The sequence below is a fragment of the Coturnix japonica genome, chromosome 3 (genome assembly GCF_001577835.2).
Source record: "Coturnix japonica isolate 7356 chromosome 3, Coturnix japonica 2.1, whole genome shotgun sequence".
NCBI classification, from domain to species: Eukaryota; Metazoa; Chordata; class Aves; order Galliformes; family Phasianidae; genus Coturnix; species Coturnix japonica.
In genome coordinates this window covers 52,438,980-52,461,519 of record NC_029518.1, presented here as the reverse complement: position 1 = coordinate 52,461,519, position 22,540 = coordinate 52,438,980, and the positions used below count along the sequence as shown (strand labels likewise).

The following is a 22,540-nucleotide window of genomic DNA, read 5'->3' as shown; positions in this document are numbered from 1 at the left end:
TGCATTGCCAAAGCATAATGTTTATGAGCTAATTAGTGTGCTTAAGACACTCACTGGGCATTAATAGCTCTTTGCAAGTCATTTAACTAAAGGGAAATAATGCATCTGCACATATACGTTTGTAAGCATCACTAAGCATGTTGTGCATTAGTCCAAATAGCTAGTATGTAACGAAGTGTGATGTGGTAGTAGGGTATGACCATTTCATGCCTTCTCAAGCATCACTTTGCATTCTTATTTTTATAGGTTTCAGTTCTTAGGTGTAAACCTCTATTGTTTTTCACTGTAACTGGAGATGTATAACCTAAGGCAGAGTGGGAACACTGCATTAAATATAAAAGAATTTTATGTCCAATTGGTGACATCTATAAATGATATCAAATATGCAGAGCATCAAAAGTTGGGTACCTCTTTCTGCGCTTTGACATCATAAGGTTTGTTTTCAGAAGATGAAGATTTCCTCCTCTGTCCTCTCCTGTGGCCAAACTTGCATTTGTTCTTCAAAACTTGCTCATCATCTTCAATGGCTCTCCGCACATATTTGAAACGATCTTTAAGCGCCCGTTTCCATACCAACTGTACCACAAAACAAACAAAAATCTGTCGTTGCCGGTATCTTGTAAGGATTTGCTCCATTCCTAATACAGGTTACTTAGATTTAATCTGATTCGATTTTACTTTATTTTTTTAATAGTTTGCCGCTGAACAGAAATATGATGTGAAGGCTTATATTTTGACATTAGCATAGTGGTGGCTTTAGGACTGAGGGATGCACAAACACCTGTCATGATCTGCCTCAATGTCTGCTAATCAAAAGGCCTACTGGCACCTGCACAGTTCCCCAGGTACATCTTTGAACCTATGGGTAAGGTTAGATGAAGACAAGATCACCAGTGCTGTCAGCAAAACCACAGCTTGTTTTCCTTTTCCAGCTCTTACTTCTGGATATTATCTCTGTGACATCAGGTAACAAAGCTATGTGGTGAGTCAGATCAGCTCACTGATGCCACAAAACCTAATATTTTGCCTCAAACACTACCTGGCTGATTGCAAAGCTCTACAAGTATTAGATCTAATACAAGGGAGCAGAAAAATAGAGTGAGAATTTCCCTTTTGCAGGAAGCCAGCAGTTACAGTGGATCAAACATGCTATTAAATTGGACTTACTGCTGCTGAAGTAAGAGGGTCAGTTAAATATGTCCTGGTGCTTATGAGATGCCTCAAAGGGTATAAATTGCAGCTTAAAGGCACTTTTCCACTCAGCAGCCAAAGACAGAACTAATGCACTCCCTGCTTCTGTGACATTTTTGTCTTTTTCATTTGGGAACAGAAAAACCAGGGTGCCTGCTGCTTCTCTGATCTGGGTGGACAGCAATATCCATGACATTATAGTGAGACAGAAGCCCACCTGTCCCCAGCTGGGTGCCTCTCAGCAGGACATGTCAGCAACTGCAGACATGCAGGGAGGAAGCCACTAAGCAAAGGCTGTTACACATTTCTACAGGCAAAGCCTGCAGTTGCAAGAAGTGAAAATGCTTTTGAGGATCTGACAAAATGACTGATTATTTTAGTTATTGAGGGGTTTTCAGTAGTCATAAGAAACAAAACAAGTGACAAGATGTGATGAAAGAGGTTCAGATAAGTTATTTTATTTTCTAAAACGGACTCTAAGTTGAGCCTATACTCACTGATGCCAAAAACCAGTATAAACACAAGAACTACTCCAAGCACCCTACCAAAAAAGTATCCTTTAATGTGTAAGGTCAAGTGTATTTCTACTAAACTCAAGTTTGCACTAGGCAGCACTGTACCTTTGCAGCAGGAATCTGACATGCCAGCCTTTTTCACCCATGGGGTGACTAGAAGGGTATCTCTTAGGCAGTAGTGTGACCTTGCATTCCTTCTGCTGTTCCCACCTCCCAAGGGTTCTAGTTGATAATAAGAGGATCTTTTCTTAAAAGCAACAGATACATTAATGGTGAGAAAACTCAGCAGCAGCTCACACACAAGCTCTGGGCCTTGTGTCATTTCCCTCAGCTTTTATGGGTCAGACCAAGGCTGATGTACCCTCCCAGGGGGGCACTTTGTGTCACCATCTACAGCCCTCATGGAAGTATCCTCTCTCTGGCAGCCATGCTCAGGCTTCTGAGAACTGGAAAGCAAACAAACCCATCTGTGTTTCTAGTGTGTAAAGGTCTGACTTAGGTAATGAGAAGAAATAGAGCACAGACTTCTCATCGTGTGCATTTACAGCATCAGTTTTATTATGCCCCAGTACTGTTCTCAAAACCAAGGTGACCACTTACCTTGGAAATTCCACTTCATCTGCCTGAACCACTAATGTTCCTTAACACCCTTCCTAATTCTGTCCTTATACATTTACAGTTAGATGCACATACCCTAGCATTGTGTTCCTAGCACAATTTATTTGTAAAAATCTTTATTTTCAAGGCTAGTAAAACCAAATCTAATGTAACATTTCTCTGAAATGTTTACACATTGTAAAACACTTTAAAAGATGATCAACTCAAACTATATTAACAACTGAGAATTTAAATATTCTTAGTGAACTTTTGTGTAGATTTGGTTTTTTTTTCCTCTTGAAAGCCTTCTTTTAGCTAGTAGATATTTCAGCTTTTTCTTCCACATGGATGAATATACTAATACCTGTGCACAGCTTTAAATATCTCACAAAGTTCAAAACATTCAGCTGTTTTAGCCCGTCCTCCAATAAGTTAAGAGTTTTAACTAAATCTATTTCTGTAACAGGATTCTCATAATCTCATCCAAGTCCCTTCTCACATACCTCTTTCATGAGCAAGACTGCTAGGTCATACATTTACATGGTTTCCTTAGCAAGTAGCATATTTTCTAAAAAGGAGGTTTTTGTTGCATTTTTGAGCCAATTATTTTATTTTCTATGAATACTGGAGGAAAAAAAAAAACAACAACAGGAACTTTTACCATGCTTATAAAGTAGTACAAGGATTAGTTTGTGTGTATCTGCCATGGGAGGGAACGGATTACACGCAGATTAAGAGCAGTAATTTACTAGAGAATAATCATTTTGCATGCATCAGTTGCATAATCAAGCATGTCAACAGTGTGATCCTGGATATCACTGGGATCAGAGCACTGCTGAACTCCAGAGTGGCTTAGGGAGGAATAAGCATTTACTAACCCCATCTGCCTTCCAAATAAAAGTGTACAGTTTTCAACATGAAACAGAGTCAGTGACTCTTTCCAAACAGTTCCTTGTATACTCTTGAAGTAGGAGGAATAAAATATAATAATGCCTTGCAGGCAGTCAGAAACTAACACCCCAGTCATCTTCTGACTGCTGTGACTATGAAACTGACATTTTATCTTAAAGCCTATTTTTCCTGTAGTTACTTGAAAATAATGCTTTGGTTACATCATAGATCAAAAGCCTAATAATTTATCTCTTGACTGAATTGAGGTAAACATTTATTTATTTATAGTTAAATGTCAACATGTTAATTTGGAGAAATGCTATTTTTTATGTCAAAGATGACATTACAGGAAAAAACTCTTTCAGCTATCACTTTAAAGCACTTCTTTCCAAAAGCCAGTCTGGAAAAGGGATGAAGAAATTGGTTTCATTTCAAGTGCTCCATAAACCTTTTAAGTGACTTTTCTCTCTCTCTCTCTCTTTTTTTTTTTCTTTCTTTCTTTTTTTTTTTTTAATGTTATGAAAGATTTATCAGCAATACCAAGTAATTCCCGCTTCTGAGGTGAATAGCATTCTGAAATTTATAGCACACAGGTAACTTATCAGTAACCTTATTTTAAAACTTACTCAGTTATATTAATCATGGCACAGAAAGATATTATTCCCTACTGCAAATTCAGATGGAAAATCATAACCAAGAAGATAGAATTATACATAATCTATGAAAACTTGAAACATTAAGCCTTTTACTAAAAGCTGTCTCTTTGCAATAGAATGAGATTGATAATACTCAGTTTCTACATTATGTACATGATGTTTACATGAAGTAGTTTGGAGATGAAAACAAATTGTGTCCAGTTTTATGGGAAAAAAAACTCAATGCTTTATGAGGAAACTTGTTCCCATCATGAAAATGTAGCTCTGTTCACAAGAAGGTAGGCAGGTTTTGGTTTGTTGCTCCATTGCACATCTTACCCCTGTTCACATTCCTAAGCTGTTTCATTTCCATGAAAGTTTAACAGAAGTTGTGACACTCCCAATATGAAGTTTTCCATTACATCAAGTTGTTTACACTTCAATGTTACGTTCTTGACCAGAAGCAAAAAAACAAAAAACAAAAAACAAAAAAAAACCTGTTCTGAAATGTAAAGAACTCTCAAGGGATGAAATTTTCATTTTGTCAGTCAAAGCACAGCTGCCTTCTACGGCCCACCCAAGGCACAAACGTACATACATGCTTTCCATGGACCAGTCCAGAACAGTTTCCACTGCATCATTCCAACAGCCAGTCAGGACACATCCATTTCTGGTGGAGGGCTCCAATCTATTTGGCTTGAGAGTTAAAAAATAACAACCTGCTCCTGATAAAGTTTCCCATTTTAAGGAAAAGAATGTGTATGATGCTGGGTTAGTTTTAAGCCTTTGTTGTTGTAGAACACAACTATCTAAATTTATAGTCTCCACAATTGTGGAGTAGCTAAAAGAAATGTCTGATGATAGTCCCAATAAAAATAGAAATTTGTCCTTCCCCTCCTCCAAACTTTGGTATACAGACCTACACCTTTAATACATTTCTCTACCTCAACAGAGTCAATGAAGAGGCTTGCCCAGAAGCATTATATTAGCAATACTCAGAACTGCAGCTCCTCACTTACTGATAGTGATTTTTTTTCTACATTTGCTTTGTAGTAAGCATGAAAGAAATATCAAAAGACACAGAACAACTGCTCTGAAATCTCTGTGCCACAACTTGGAAGTTTCCCAGGTTGTTTTCACCAGCACCACTTTGGGGATCGAACTGCAAAGCTACAAGCTATTTATTAAAGCATGGATTTATAGGTGGTTTCAGTAAATCTATTCTTTTCCTGTAATGAAACTCCTCTGAGAGCCCATCCTTAGAACCTCTATTTTAAGACAGATTTTTAAGGTTGTAAAAAGTTCTTTGGAAGGGCCCAGATGCGCACACCAGACAGCCCAATGGAGCCGTGACATTGCCCATAACCGGGCAGGGGTCTTCCACTGTGACGTGCAGAGAGATCTTCTGGATTAAGCCACACTGACCTAAGGTTCATTCTTCTGTTGCATTTCTCCCTTCTGAAGAAGCTGTTCATTTTCTTTCAGCCCTCCCGTCTTACAGATGAGGCTGAACCCAGCCCTTGAATATCCACCACATAATCCTCAATTAAAAAAATAAAAAATCTCAAAATCATTTGCTTTCTGGAATAACTGTGCATGTTATGAGTATGTATGTTGAAAGTTAACAGTCTCCTCTGAGTCTCACAAGATTTTACAAGAAGTTATACAAGTATTGCATTGCAAAGCAATGATGAGAAGTCAGAAAGTGTCCTTGGAGACCATGGACATATTTTAAGTCACAAGGGAGTAGGAAAAAAACATGGTTCAAATTTGAGTTTTCTTCTTACACTTCTTTCAGTTATGCGGCTGCCAAGATCCCTACCAGTGTTTAAAACCTTTTTATTTTTATCTTTTTTAAATCTATGCCTATATTCATGACAAATCTAAAACTAAAGCATTATGTTGGTACATACCTAACATTCATATGATTACAACACATTGCAAGAGGGTAAATCATCTGTTAGTCCACATACAGAAAGATTTGTTTCTGGGTTTTTTTAGTTTGTTTTCACCACTACTCCAATGTATCCCCTGGCAGAATTCAAACCCAGAAAAAAAAACAACTGTACACAATGAGCAACCAGGGACCTAGGGAGTGTTTTTTATGCCCCTGAAATGATCTCAGGGTAGCTTTGAGAAGCAGCACATAGTTGGATTAACCTTTGATTAACGCAATGAATTAAGAATGTGATTTGGCAGGCATGTCAAAGTGAAGCTTACAGCTCTGAATTAATCCACTATACAAGGAACTGATATTGATTTGCTCTGAAGTGTTATTTTCTTGTGATCGATTATGCTGGGAATAAAAAATAAAATTAAAAAAAAAAAAAGGGAAGAGTTATTTCAATATTTTAACAATAGATTATTGTTTACAATACTTACAAAGCCATTCCCATCTTCATTCAGGAACGGGTATGCCTGCATTAAAGCCCTGACAACAATGTTGTACTGATGACTGTTCGGATACCTGTATAAAGAAGGTCAAAGAAAGAGCTGGTTCTCTAGATGGTATTTGACACTATCTGGAGGCCATACTGATGCATATTAAACTGACACAATGTTCCCAAAGTATTTCTAAGACCATCAGTTCCCCTTCAAATAACAAAGAGAACACCCTGAAGATTTTGTGCAAATCTTACTGTTGGTTTCAACAGGTTTTTAGCCTTAAGCTTCGTCTGTGTAAGTAAGCACATTAAGAAGAATATCTTTACATTCATCTGAAAATTTACTTCTGCACTCTATTAGTAATGACCCCAAACAGACCTAACAATGTTTACTTACAGCGATCCTGCTAGGTACTTTGTCATGTCTGCTTGCAAACAGTCAACCATCCTTATTCTCATGCTGTGATCAGGGTATTTTCTTTCTCTTAGTACCATCTTGACATCGTAAGGAAAATTTGGTAAAGTATAAGAACATGTCCTACATCTTGCAGAACATAATTGCAGATTTGCACTGAAAAAGATTATATAATTGTGAGCGTATCTTTGATAAGGCAAACAAGAAAGAAAAATATAACCAAAAATTCAACACAAATGAAAGTTATTGCTATACATATTCAGGGCTTACTATCTTAATTTCTACATTTTATGTAGAACTCACAAAAGCTGCAATTAAAACATGTGGTGCTAAAATCAGATGTCAAACGTGAGATGTTATAATCAATCCACATCACATGAATTGCCATCAAATGTTCACTAAATGAAAGCAGAAGGCATGGCAGAAGTAGTCACTTGGGACACACTACCACCGCAAAATAACCATTACCTACCTTCTTTTATACTGTGTTTCCTCCAGGCCTACTAATTTACTAGTGACTGTAAAATGAACAGCTTAATAGAATAAATTATTATACAAGATATTAGCTGAGACTGTCCTCCCAAAGGGGAAAGCAATGAACAGGATAAGGAGAGTTAATCAATGTAACGACTAGAAACAATACACAAGTAGCCTGTATGTCACCTACACCTACAACTCTTAAGAGCCATCAGCACTGCGTGCAAATATCACACCTTAGCTGGTAAAAGCCTGTGACAGGAAATACCCACTAGTTATCTGGAGTGCTCTCGTCCACAGAAGTGGCAAACTGATGCTGGAAAAACACATGAAAAAAGTAGAGGATAACTGAGATTGAAGCACCTAGAAAGTGGTCCTGACACCCCCAGACAGCTTGCCAGTGCTGGAAGCCCAGAGCCAGAGAAGAAATTTCAGAATTAAAATAATCACCACAGTTGTTGAAATCTACACTTTATACACTTAAAGTTTGTAAACCACCACTTGGTAAGAGAGAGCTCCCATCATAAGACTCCCTAGAAAAAAAATTAACTCCATCCCAGACAAAACCATGGCACACTACTATCTGTCAGTCAAGTCAGTATTTCACTCCTAAAACTCTATTTGGTAGCTTCTACACAAGGCCTGCAGTCTTCACTGGAAGGTTTTTCTGTCTAGTCTCTTTCAGGGAAGAACATAAAGAAAAACCCATGGCAGCCAACATCTTAAGGGTATCAAAATTAACTGCAATACCAATGGACAAGCATCTGTAATAGCTTAATTTATAGCACTTTGAAATACTATTTTTCTGGGAGGCAGCTCATTTTGGGCCCATACAGCCACAGTTATGGCCTCACTACCTTATTGATTAAATTAGTAACTCCCTATCTTGCTAACCTTGTTATGCTACCACATCTTGGTGTCTTTTAATATAAGTTGGTAGCCTACAGGCTTGTGAAAGCTCTACAGATGTTCTACAACAGTACCAATTTCAGCACTACTGAAAATTGTGATGCAAAGCTTAAAAAGAATAATTTAGATACTGTGACCTGATCCCCATATATATTAATCACAGTAGCTAGCCGTATTCACTGAACTACTGTTTAGCAATCCAAAATTGGTACAAAATGGTCAGGGGATGCAGCACATCCAAGTTCACCAGCTTCTGTGGGACACGGATGGTTAACAGTAGATGCAAACTGCAACAAACTTGTCTAAGTACTTTGCAGTCTCACACACACACAAGAGACAAATTACACACGTATCCACACAGACACATTCTAATATTTTTTGGTTACAAATAGTTACAAAAATGAAAAAGTGATTTCAAAATTACTTGGAAATTCTCACTATGCAAATAAAGTTAATATGTTCAACGTAGCATCAGATAGGAAATTTAGAGCCTACAAGTTTGAATCCTGCACTTTCACCAGCTTCACTGAGGATGCTGATGCAGCAGACAGGCTGCCAGTAACTAAATACAATTTTCAACAAACTGTCATGTAAATCATATAATGTCTTGGGTTGAAAGGGATCTCAATGATCATGTGGTTCCAACCCCCCTGCTGCAGGCAAGGTTGCCCAAAATTAATGACTGGGGACATATACATTGAGAAACTCCATTTAGAAATGCAGGGGGTGTTTTATTTGAGTCCAAGGCCACTGCAAAACTCAGTATCAGTATGTAAAATGGCAATTACTAAGGCAAACTTGAACCTGATGCTCATCCTAAATTCCTGATTGAAAACCAAGGAATCTACTAAGAGTAGACTGGATGAGCTTGTCTACACAATAAACCTTAGACTACTAACTCTGAGGGAGCATGCTTGATTTGTCAAGTCACCCAATATGTATCTGAGAAATAAAGGAATACCACTTTCTAACACTACTTTGAAGTTAGAGAGTTTTCTTCCTGAAATTTAGGTGACAGGATATTCCAGTTTTCCTCTACCACCTCAGCTACAAGTTAGTTTTCCAAGTAATTCTGGTCACTTAATTCAAGAAAATAAAATGTTATTAAGGTGGCTAGTGGCCATGATTCCATGGCTATGCCCCCTTCCACCAGGCCCTCTCCATCTGTCAGTACTAAAAACATTCTCCAAATTCCATCTCATGCTCCAAGTTTCTCTTTACCCTTACCCAACACAGAATGTACTTCCTCACTCTCCAAATGAGATCAGAAAATTCCTTTCATCTCCATGGTGCAAAATATTTGACATTTTACTACCTTTTGCCAAAAAATCATTGCTGTAGGGCAGTCATGTTCAGTATGCGCAGTAATATTTTTAAATGAAATACAAGCTTGTTTGGAAAATGACAACTTCAACTCTAAATGTTATTCCCAGAAACAATCACTGGCAAACTTGTTTACCTAGAAGAACAGTTCAGTTAAACTGCACGTGCACTGTGATTTATGCATATAGCTGAGAACTTCCTTGTTAGCAAAGAACAGAATTACAGTTAGATTTTAAGTACAAAAATGTGGCCTGCTTCCAACCTGAGACACAAAGATAAAATTAAGATCCCGAAAGGTAAATTGCTATGTCTTTCCTCTCAGTTTGTGAGACATTTGACTTTGCAACAGTCCAATGACTGTTATGGTCTCCATTGTCCCCTTGCTGTCACAGGTCCTTTTCCTTACTGGTACTGGGAATCCTGTTACATTGCATCAAGTTATTTCAAGAAGACATAGAACAGAACAGAAAAAAAAAAAATAAATAAACAAAACCCACAGCTACATGTATTAAGTAACCCCTAGGACTCAAAAGCATTGAGGACAGCTTCCCTCACTGCAAAAGAGACAAAAGTTCATGCATCTACAGTAATGGCTTCCAGCTATTCAGTTAAGTTTCCAGAGTGCTTAAGTCCACAAATCTACAGTATTCATTGCTGCCTGTTTCATCAGCTTGGGTCCCAGCATCTTAGAAGACTTCACAGTTAAGCAGAACCCTATTCACATTGGTGGCTTCCTATGTTTGGCACTCCATGTTTTGTTTCTGTGCTAGCACAGCATTTGTATGTTATAGAAAAGGGAAAAGAAAATGCTCCTAAGGGAATCTGACTGGTAGAACTTCCATCTAAATCAGGATTTCACCCACATAAGATGTGTTTTGCTATAGCCAATTACTATTGCTACTTTGCTAGATTTTTTACAATGCAGTGCAACTAGTAGCTAGTATCACCCTCAAGTCTTGGCTTATTTCTTTATTGCATGTGCATCAGTGCATGTGCAACTCACATCATCATATAAGTAAATCCAGAACTGCTGAACTCAAGTGTTCAGAAACTATGAGATCGGTTGTCATAACTTCCAAAATAATAAGGCAGCAAACGGGAAATACTGAGGCCCTTTTTGTTCTCTTGCTTAAGTTCGTGTTCTTAAGCCTCTCACTACAATGACAGGGAAATGGAATTCTCATTTAAAAGAGACAACAGAGAAAAAAGTGAAGCAACAGAAATTCTTGCAACTTCAAATCCAAAACCCAAATTTAGATATTCAACACCAAATCCCATACAAACCAAACCCAACACAACCCATAGATAGAGTTTCTATGAAGATCAAAGAACAACTGCAGTTAAGATGAGCTATTAAAAATCAACAAAATATAGAATCATAGAATCACCAAGGTTGGAAAAGACCTAAAAGATCATCCAGTCCAACTGTTCACCTATTACTAGTAGCCCCCAGTAGTAAATTATAGTATGATATGTAAATTATAGTAGTAGTATATTATAGCATGATACGTGGAATCTACTATTAAAACAATTTGTTGATTCAGAAGTATTAGAATAAATGCATGGAAGACTTAATGTTCAAATTAATGGGCCAAATGCAACTTATGTTTCTGGAATCTCTAAGCACTGGTTTTTTGATAGGTGTAATCAGAGGAAGGAGCTTATGTCTGCACTTCCAGACAAACTATAAAGTACTTCTTTTCTTCTGCTTCTGACCACCAGAGACTTTGCACATCTGCTTGTTTTTTAAATGTTTGTTTTTCATGCTCATATGAACCAGCTGGAAAAAGAAAATATATCATATCCACTGGAAATCTCATCAACTATTATAGGAACTATTATTTTGTAAATGCACACTTGAAACACTAAATACAGACCAACAAATACTGATATATTGATAATGGCATCTTGCAATTCTGTAGGCCCACAGTAATAATTTTAAATAAGTTATTAAAAAGTTGTTAAAAAATATAAAACATTAAAAGTGAATGAAGCCGAATTTAAAGTAAATGTTTCAATTTGTTCATGTATTGACACCTTGTAAGCCCAGGTTTATTTGGATAACAATTGTATCTTCCGAAACTACAGCAAATGAGAAGTGTCAAGGCTCGATAGAGGGTCTGTTATCCTGTTTGTGCTCTCAAGCCTGCTCTGCAGAAATGACTTGAAGGTATTCAGACTGCAAAGCAGTTGTACAGCACTTGAAAGCCACAGAGCACGATTTTATAGGAAGAACAAATGTACAAATAAAGCTGTAACAGGGCATCACTTAAGGCAAACATCTGGACCATCACACTGGAAACAATGAAAGAAGTGATGTGTTATGCGTATCCTTTGATAAACAAGCACCCTGAGAAAAGGCAGAGAGGACAGAAACCAACCAATAAATGCTAGTTTTCACAGCAGTGTCAGGCATTTACAAGCAATGACAGCCTCTGTCTTAGCAACAAGATAAACACAAGGCTGCCAGGAGCCCTGAGACTGCTAGCACTCCAACAGAGAAGAGCAGGTATTGAGGAAATGCATTTGTTGAGTTGCCCTCTACATGCTATATTGTAGTCTTCACAGAAAGCGACAAGAGAACAAGAAGTTCTTCTCTTTGGAGCTCAACAAAAAGACTACCTGTTGTATTTCTGTAGCTGTTAACAAAAAGATATTCTGCAAGAAAGATAAACCCATACAATTGCTACAGCCACTTGCTGTGGTTTTGTGTTTCAACAGTCTTCTCCACTCTCTTACTCAGTAATGCAGACAATTATTTAACAGTTGTTAGAACTACCTACAAGAGGTAAGATACAGAGAAATTTTAAGCCAATTCACCAGCAATATAATACATAAAAGAACACATTATTCTTTAAAAGCAAAGCCACATTGAAGCACAACATTCAGATTGGAGAAACGAGGAGACAGAGACTACAAGTCAATCAACCTGAATTTTTAAACCATCATTGCTGAACTAAACTAATCCCTGCCAGAAATGACTGAAGGATTGCTCATATGAAATGCTTTGCCACCAGATAAATGGGAAAAGTGGGAGCACCCATGAAAGAGGAGGGAAAGTTTTATTGCTCTTAGTTGCTCTTCAAAATCTAGCCAGCCTGGTGAGAAATGAGTATATATTTTCCTTCTTCTTCAGAAGATAATCCAGCTAGTGCAACAGTTAATAGATGCCAGGGATGTTCAGTTCCATCTGCAGACCTAATCACTTCATTAAAACAGCTGTTTAGGAGGAAGACATTTGCCAGGTACTCATCTGACCTTTAAAGAGAAACCCTCATATGATTTGCTTAGGCCTTTAAGATTATAAATGATCACAGCTCCACTGATTTTCTACCACTTCACCAAGAGGGGCTGTTCCATTTACAGCTGCCTTTCTTTCCTTCTCTTGTGCTTCTCTGACCCAAGGTGAATTTGCATTGCTCTTTTGCAGTCCCCTTACCATTACAGGGTACTAAGGGCATTTGAAATCTTTGTACTGAGAATATTTGCTGAGAACACTTCTCAAAGCCAGCCTATTCTGGGTGAGGCTGATTCACACAGCACACTGGAAACTCTTTGAACAAAACAAGGCAAATTACTCATCATTAATTAAAAATAAGCATCCTTTAGAAGCAGAGGACAAAAATCATCACTGCAAAAAGTACAAGTGGCTTATTTCACGGATTTAAATGATCTGAACTTGTTTCACTAACAACTGCACTAGCAGGAACTTTGAGATTGGATTTTTTTGTTGCAGTTTTATTCTCTTGAAGGTCATGGTAGGACTTTATTTTAAAAGCATTAACTGAGTGACTCACTATGACATCTTCTCTGTTCCCCAACAGTCTCATCCTTATTTCTTTTTTAATATTTTAAGTGATAAAATCTTCTTTGGAAGGAACGCTTGTATTGGAATAGTGAAGCTATCAGTCACGTATATAGGGGAGAAACAATAGCTTGGCGGGGAGGCAAAAGGGGATGAGCAGACAGAGCCTCCTAGACAAGAAATCAGTTGCTGTGGAAGAGAAACCAGACTCTTCTACAGCAGTAGCTGGGCATCTCACAGAAGAAAAACAAATCCTCATCTTGCTTCCAGATTTTAAAGAGGCTCATTTTGATTCAAGGAAAATAAGGGTGCAAATGGACATGCCTACCTTCCCAAGTACTATATTTAAAGCACCTTTAGTACATGAATATTTTTATATCTATATTCCACTCAGTAATTAATAGTTTGCAAGACTGTCATTGAAAGACCTGGAGAAAAAAGAATCTTTAAAAACTAATAAAAGCAAACACATACTGTGCTGTTGGCACAAGGTAACCATAAATTAGTGAGCAAGCACAGAGGATAGAAGACAGATAAAACTTCATCTGACCTTTTCAATCATTAATTCTACTGCATTTCAGCTTCTGCTGTTTTCTAAATATATATGATGCTGATATCATCTCTCAATCAAATCAGTTCAATTACCCAGTTCCAAAAAGTTGAAAGGAAAACTGTAAACAGTCATACTGCCTAGCAATATTCTAAAAACTACACAGTAACAAAATCCAAGAAAATGAACCTCTGGCTTGCAGGATAACTTTCACCTTCATTGCCTGACATTTCCCAGTCACTAAGCATAAATACAAATATTGTATGCAGGGATGGGGAAGAGAAAGAAAGTTACACAGTATTTAATGGCAGTTTATATTCAGCTAGAACTTTGGAACTTTTTTTTCCACCTTTTGAAGGCTGAGCCCATCTTGAACCTTTGAATTAGTTTTACATTACTCCAACCATCCTAACACCTCTGTGAACACTACCCAATCTCACCTCTGTCTGTTCCTGGTTATTTGCTCTAACTTCAGCTAGTCACTTGCTCCAAAAACTTCTGATACCCACATTACTGCATGCCAGAAATCCCTACTCCAAACCACTTGCCTTCATTTCACCTTTGCATCCTCCTCTCTCCCCTCCTCACTTTACTGTTATTTCTTCTTGTGCTTATAGGAAGCAATATTTGACAGTTTTACCCTGTAAGACAGGGGCTATTGGAATGCTGTCAGCTTTTGGGTTTTTTTGTTTTGTTTTTTTTTTTTTGCATTACAGATCAGAAGAAGCTGGTGACTTTGTTAGGTAGATGTTAGGTGTTGCATGTTTGCCTATTCTTTCTTTTCACCATAATTAATTAGGCTCTGCCTTATCAAAGTTAAAGCTACACAGAAGCAGGAAACAGTTTAACAGATATTCTTCACCAACAGTACATTATGTACAACAAGATGCCCATCAACACAGATTCACCCTAATGTGAGTCTGAGTCATTCTCTAGTCATTAACTGAAACACATAAAAAAAATTCTGGATGAAGCCACCAATGTGACGTTATTACCAGTTTTGCTACTGTAAGCGCTGCTGCTAAAGCCTCTCTGAAAATTGCTAGAACTTGTCTTAGGGGAAGAGTAAATATGCACTGATACACTAGATCTTCCACAGACTATGACACTTTTCTTTTGGGAAGGCATAACTTCTTTCTATGACCCATCTCTTCAGAAGCTCTGAACTAGAGGATGCTCTGTAAACTGTTCCATCCTCAACTACACTCACATGAGATGCTGTTGCTATAAGTGACATCGCTGTTGGCCAGATTTGTATGAGGAGTTTCCCTTTTTCATGAATCAATGCATCTTGAAGTCACGCATGTTTCCAGACATCCAATTAAAATCAGAGAAATCTGATACTGTCCTTCAGTGGTGTATGGGAAATTGGTAATCACAGCCTGAACCTCTGATTAATCAGCTGAGGCAAGTTTCGGGTCAGCTGTGGGAACACAGGTGAGGGTAATTCAGCTGTGCTCCCGGAAGGGGTGGAGCCTGACTCTACCTTCTCTAGACTTTATTTAAGGGCTGACCGCCACTGAAGCAGCATCTCTTTGAGATTGCTCCTTGGTAGAGATTGTCTCAGTGTTTTCTAGCAGACTGAAAGCCTCTATTGGGTGAGTCTTTCTTTTAAATAACCTTTTGGATACTTATCACCACCTCTCTTGTACCATCTTTACATTATTGTCACTATACATCAATGTACATGTGGCTTCTACCTTCAATCATACTTGGAGGTCAAAAGTATCTTGACAATTACTTGGTAATGTCTCTATATCAGCTTCTCATATGTAAACAGTTTCTACTGCTTGGCTCAGAAGTTCCCCACCTTCCCAGTAATGAACACAAGATCCTATTTCTTAATTGTCCCAGTCTAAACTACTGGAAATGACTACTGCACAGAAAGCATTCACTTACTGCACTTGGAACTATATCCTGTAAACAGATTTAGTTTTGTTCCCTAAAAGGAAAGGAATTGAGCTAAATTCAGTTCATGTACAGAAGGAAGATACACTGAGGACAAGATGAAGAAGAGGGCAAGCAGTAGTGCACCCTCAAGTGCTAGGGTAGTATTGATTTAATTAGCGTGTCAGGGAAATACAGCTGATAGCTCTTGGAATCTCAGCAGCAGGAGAGACAAGGTAGTTTATCTTCACATGGACTCAGGCACCACTGTCACAGTGATGACTCAGCCATAGCTGACACTAGCAGGAAAGCTTCATGTGGCAACAATGCTCATACAGCAAACACTGAAATTCAGGCTTACATCTTTAAGCAACACAAAATGCAATATAATGAATGCTGTGGATCTATGAATCTTTGTTTCTTGTACAGAGAGAGTGAAATTATTACATTGTCACAGAATGGACTGGGCTGGAAGGGATCTCAAGGATCGTGAATCTCCAACCCTCTGCCACAGGCAGGGCCACCAACTTCCATATCTAATACTAGACCAGGCTGCCAACGGCCCCATCCAACCTGGTCTTGAACACATCCAGGGACGGGGCATCCACAACCTCTCTGGGCAGCCTGTTCCAGCACCTCACCACTCTCGTGGGTAAGAACTTAACATTACTTCAAAACAACATTTCCTATATACTGTTCCAGTCAGGAGTCTTTAAATGAAGTCATTCTTACTGGGCCTTGTTCAAAGAGCATTTGAAAATAACAGCCTCAAAGGTTTAATACAGCAAATACAGAAAGTTTCAACGAAAGTGAAAGTTCAGGAGTTTGATGACAATTTGTGCAAATTAAAACTGAATTCTAGAGCCAGAACTGATTAAAGTAATGGTAGCAATGTTGATGCTCATGTGGTAATGTCTATATTTCACATTTAACACACTGTTAGAGATTATTCAGAGTTTACATTTATAGTAATGACTTTTTTTTTCTTTTTGGAATTTCTGAAGTTTTGAAGTTTTTACTAGCTCTCTAGCTAGTAAACATCAGATCTGAAGTACTACAGAAAGAATAATTTCATATCAGACTGATGTTTTCTGTATGTACTCACCCACTGATCTCAGGAAGCGTTGGCAAACCTGCTTCACAGACACATGCAAAGGATTGCAGCCCACGTTTTTGTTGCTTGTAGTTATTAATCAGGTCCATTAGCAATGCTTGGTGCCCGATCTTCTTCACCAGCTGCTGCACCATACGATCATTCAGAGCCAACAGAGCTGCTCCACTTACTTCTTCTGCTGATTGAAGGATATTACAATCACTTTGAAGTAATTTTAAAGCTATAGAAACATCCTACATGGCTAGAAATGGGATGGTATTTTAGGACAAAATCAAAGATACTTTCTATTAGTGCTCTGTTTCTTCAGCTGCTTTAAAGAAATGATGTCTTTTAGGTACTGTCCTTTCCACTGCCAGAAGTTCAAGTCAGTGCCCAGTGATCTCTTACCTTCCAGTAAGAGAATGCTATGTCTGAAATGCACAGAAGCAGTGAATTAATATTATAATTCTTAAAATCAGACCTTACTTTGACCGCAGCAGATTGTTGGATTGTTCGTTTTGTTTTTCCATAATGAAGAAGTGCAAGGAGCACACAGCACAGAGCATGTTCACCTTGCAGTTTCTCCTGTACTTTTTTAGTGTTTATATACACAAACACATTTAGAGTATGCACCCTCTGAAATAATGCAACTGTAGCGGTATAAAATAGAACCTGTTATGCTTGTAGCACTGACAGCTGTCTCTCAAGAGAAAGCGCACCTCTTTACAAGCAGCCTTAGACTTTCCCCCTGTGCTTCTCAAAGACCACATCACAAACTTGCACTTATTTTAGCTTACTTGCATGCCAGCCCCCAAACAAGCTAAGTAAACAATTAAAAGCATTTTTAAAAGATAAAAGAAACTCAGAAACAACAAGAATTGCCTACCACGAAACTTAGGAACTAGTTCTGCTAAATTGCTCTGTCTCAGCCAGTTGCAGACTTGATCCACAGACCAACTTTCCATCGTTAGGTTGGCACAGCTAAGTTTCACTGGGAAGCGAAAAGAGAAGACTATTTTCATGCAGAACTAGAGGAAAAAAATATAGAAAGAATAAAGTACTTTGCGAATGCACTTATGTTTACATGCTCTGAAAAAAGAAAGAGTGAGGATAATCCAACTAATGCCTGTCGCGGGTGGCAGCTTCCTTAAATCTCTTTCCTCACCTCCTCTCCTTTCGCCGCTTTCTCTCTGCTCCCAGAGACAGCCTCATTCCTTATAAAACACGACCTGCTCCATCACCATTAACACCCAGGTTTCCATACAGAGAGGAAAAAAAAAATAAGGTGTGAAATTCACCACCACCGCGGCTGACATCTTAAAGAAAGACACACACAAAAAAGGAAAGACAACCAAAACCATCGGATAAGAGTCTGTCGTTTGTATGCTTGTAGAACATCAAGCACATTAACCCCTTCTGCACAACCAATGGGTAGTCAGGCAAACGCTTAACAGCCAATTAACGACAATTAGTGACATTAAATCTGGTGGGGTGGGGAGGGAACAGTCCCCGCTGGCAGCCTCTGGTCGCGTTCCTCAGGCAACAGGAGGCTCCGGAACGAGGTGACACCGTGGCGGGACGGGTACATCCCCGGAGTGCCAACTCTGACAGTAGAAAACTCTCTGAGAATGATTTTACTCTTAATGTGCCTTAGCTCCACTACATAAGGGAGCACCTAATGTGCCATAATTGTGCTTTGCAATCCACTCTGGACAATATTAGAGCAAATCATACAGGCAAGATTTTTCAGATGTGAACATGAGTGTCTGACGTTGTCAGCTAAGTACTTCCTTGCTCAAAACACGACCTAGCTTACTAGTTCCTAGGTTACCTTGTATTGTGGTTGGTACCCCATTTCTGGAGACTTTCAATGTGAGGCTGGATCAGGCCCTGGGCAGTCTGATCTAACTGCGGTGCCCCTGTGCTCTGCATCAGAGTTGGACAAGGTGGCCCTCAGAGGTGCCTTCCAACTCAAAGGATTCTATGATTCTGTACACAGCCTTGCTCTGCTGTCAGAGCAACGTTGGTATACCCATGCAAACCTCAGCAGTACCTATTCTATGGAACTACCAAGAAAAAAGTAAATAAATAACTAAGTAGCATACCACCATTTCCCCTCAACTGCAGAGATCCACCAAGACAGACACACTCAGATTATGCCGGTACCCTTCAGCAGCTTAAAAGGGTTAAGTTTAAGGGGAATGTCTTGCTGAATTACACAAGTGGATTTAATATGATATGACAACAGTAGCCATACAACTCCTCCCCCAGGCTAAGCAGCAATAACAGGGTGTGAGAAGTCATTATTTGCTGAGAACTCTGGTGTAAATTAAAAATCACACCTTCTTGTCACACTTTTTACTTCATTGCAAAGAATGAGACTCAAAAAGTCTCAAAAAAAAAACCAAATCAAACCAAAAAACTTGAAAGGTAAAACTTAATGCAAAGCAGAACTATACTATCCTTAATAACCAGTAGAAAAGTAGAGAGATACATTAAAATGGTGGAAAGGTCATTACTTCAATCCAGTAGAAGGTCTGCATCCCAGAATAGTTATTGCTAAAGCAGACATGGAGATACTAACATTTAAAAAGCATCAAGCAAATGACAGCCATGAAAAGCCATATACACTTTTATCACTGTGCAACCAACTCTACAGCACAATGTCCATTTGCACATGGAAATGTGGGTTGTGCACTTTAGGGATAATAAAGTGATGACAGTTTAGAAGTTTATTTAAAGAACATAATATTAAGGGTCACTACACACAAACTTCAAAATATGTCTCAAAAGTGCTTGCTCACTTCCTTGCAAATATTCCAGATAGGGGAGCTGGGAAAATAGCACTCTAGTCTTCTATCAGCATTCACTTGTGAGAAATAATCTATGGCACTGCAGACTACAGATACATTAATCTTTAACAGACCTCTACACGGCTGTCAGTGAGGTCACAACAAAGGTTTTAGTGCATTTTAGGACCAGAGTGAAGAATGTGATGTATGCACTCCTTTATGTCACAAATATGTGACAAATTTGGCACAGAGTCAGATCTCAGCATTACAAGTGTGAAGATTAGGAATTGATGCATATCATAAATAAAACTCAAGTGTTACCTGTGTGTATTTTTGAATTCTATCTTAATTCATTTTTATCTTTGTGTGCATTACAGAGATGTATTATTTTCCCTCTGCTTACTCCCAAACTAATACAACTATTTAAAATAATTAAATCCAAGCTACAATCTGGAAAGCAGAATGTCTAATCTTGGATACAGTACATGGAAATGTGATCACTTAGCAGGACACCAGTTATTCACCAACGCTCTTAGTAGTATAAAGGGAAGTACTCTAGGAGAAGCACCTCTGCCACCCTCCTAATTAAGAAAATGCCAGCAGCTTCCTACTGACAGTTATCAGGTACATGCTAGCACACAGCATCCATCTTACATCCATCTTACATTTGCTTATAGAAATAGTTAAATGAAGCAATGTGAGGGAAAGAAAATTCAAGTATCAGTGCAGGAATAAATCTCAAAGTTCACGCTTCAGTTCTATTTCCCGTGCTCTGCTGTAGAACAGGTAGCCACAACACAAACTTAGAACAGACACAGTGGAAAACCTGCATCAATTCACAATACACCTGTTTGAGAAGTTTTAGGAAGAAAATTTACACAACCATAACACAGATGCAGATGAAGGGCTAAAAGCCAGGCATTTCTAAACCTTGGTCAGAGCTAAAGAGAATACAAAGGTTACTGGACTTGTCTGTCAACTGAGCTGAAAAACTCTTCTGCTTTATGAATTAGTTCTGAAAAATATTAAGAAAAACAGCTCTCTCTTTAATATGTTTGATTCTGATTAAACATGAAGTTTCTAGTATCCATGAATTCAGTAGATGATCTTCACAAATAATTTTATCTATACTATCTACAGGGCTGATGGAAAAATGTCACACTTCAGCCCAAATACCAAGTTCTCTCTGTTAGACATGTGCAAGTTATTTGGAAAACAATAAAAGAAAGCTGACTTGTTTAAAGGTGATTTAACACTCATAAATGAGCTTCTGACCTTGCCATTGCTGGCAGCAGTACACAAGCCATTTAGTTATAAAAGAAAAACATTTTGTTTTTTGTGAACACAACTTCTGGAAATACAGCTGCTGTAACATCAAGTGCATCCTTTTCAATTAAAAAAAAAGAAATAAATACCCTAACAAATTAAAATACAAGGTTACTGCTTATGGTGAACAAGTAACTGTTAAAAATTCATAAACCTCAAAAATGAAATCTCATATATCACACAAATGTGATCAGGCTGAAGATCCTCAGTACAATGCGGGAACTGCTTCAAAAAGGTAAAGAAAAAAGCCATTTGTTCTTATAAGAGAAATCACACTGACTTCTTTTCCCTCAGAGTAGATGTATGAATTTCTCACCAGGACCACCAGTACTTTAGATCATGTCACTGTTTGTGTCTTTGCAAAGGACTTCAATCTATCCCTGAGCAGTGCAGAGACTTCTGACATATACGCCTTGCTGTACAATTCCATAGAAACCTAATTGACAGCTGCCATAATCCTGTCTCTTCTTCACAGTTGTTCATAGGCTCATGCAATCAGTAGCTCAGACTAAGCTGAAAACATACTTGTATATTGTATTCTTATATAGGTGGTTTTTGAATGGATCAGTCCCTCTAACCATCTCCTATAACAGATGGGTGAAAATAAACAGTGGAACCGTATCCCTAGGTTCACTTAGAAGTTGTATAGGTAAATAATGCATTACAGCAATTGAGATTTCTGTTTTAATGAAACATTGATTTATAAAGTTAGGCCATCATCCCAAACAGTGTGTAACATGAACTTCAACAAAGTTTTTGAGCTCTCCTGGTGTTTGATCAGTTGCACAAATCAGAAGGCAGGGAAGGGGTGAGAGTTACAGTAAAGACAAACAGGAACACCATGCAAATGAATGAATTGCAGTCACTGGTAAAGACAGATGGCTGTGCACAGTCAGTATATGGTCACTGACATCTTGTCCAAAGGTAACCATTACATAACTGGGAAAACTAAAGATTGATGCACTTTATGAATTCACAGAATGCACAAAGCTTGTCAGCTCTTTGAAAGAGTCAGGAAAACAAGTCTGAGTAAGTCTGTTGCATCTCTCTTTTTTGTTTGCTTGTCAGGGCCAAGAAGGTAAAGCCTTGAGGCTTTTGTTTGTCCCAGACATAGGGGGGTAGTCGAGAGGGCAAGGATAGCAAGAAAACAACCTGTGGAGCCTGCTGAGAATGGTTGGTTGTGGACTGCCTTGCAGCACCCTGACCTTGGACCTGGAAGCTCTTGAGGTGTTTGGGCATGGCTGTGCTCCTCATTCTGCATGGATGGGCAGCAAGGGACATGTGAAATACACAGCTGCCTGAGCAGTGTGTGGTCTGAAGAGCTCCCACATATCACCTTTGTCCCTGTTATACCAACTTATTTTAGGAGCCGAGAGCGGGGTTGCACTGAGCTGTGCATATCGCCTCCTGTACCCCTGACTTTCTATTTTAGCATCACTGAGGATTGCTGAATTATGTGATTACTAGCTGCTGACAGCACTCCTCCTCCAGCTTATTTATCATATGGAGATGATGAATAACTGGGTTTTAACACATTTCATGATGCACTTTTTTTTTGTTTGTTTGTTTTGCTTTCTGCAGTGAATTCCTAATGACTGTTTCAGTCATAGATTTTTGTGTCAAGGAATTTTGTTGGCATGTTAAACCAGGTGAGTTGATATGACTGAGCTAGATGGTAAAAATAAAGCAGGCTGTCACATTGACCTATTTTACACACCAGGAGCTGCACTTTAATTTGGCACCCTTTGCC

General features: G+C 38.5%; 1 protein-coding gene across 1 annotated transcript in view; it reads right to left on the bottom strand.

Annotated features, from left to right (window-relative positions):
* Window positions 1-17,764, bottom strand: part of SAMD3 (sterile alpha motif domain containing 3) — a 29,781-nt gene extending 12,017 nt beyond the window's left edge. The window contains exons 1-5 of the mRNA XM_015858563.2: window positions 17,559-17,764; window positions 16,685-16,871; window positions 6,611-6,784; window positions 6,212-6,296; window positions 409-576 (exon numbers count right to left, since the gene is read on the bottom strand). Coding sequence (XP_015714049.1) covers window positions 409-576; window positions 6,212-6,296; window positions 6,611-6,784; window positions 16,685-16,871; window positions 17,559-17,694 — 750 coding nt within the window. The 5' untranslated portion in view covers window positions 17,695-17,764. The remainder of the gene's footprint in view (window positions 1-408; window positions 577-6,211; window positions 6,297-6,610; window positions 6,785-16,684; window positions 16,872-17,558) is intronic.
* Between the last annotated feature and the right edge of the window lie 4,776 nt (window positions 17,765-22,540).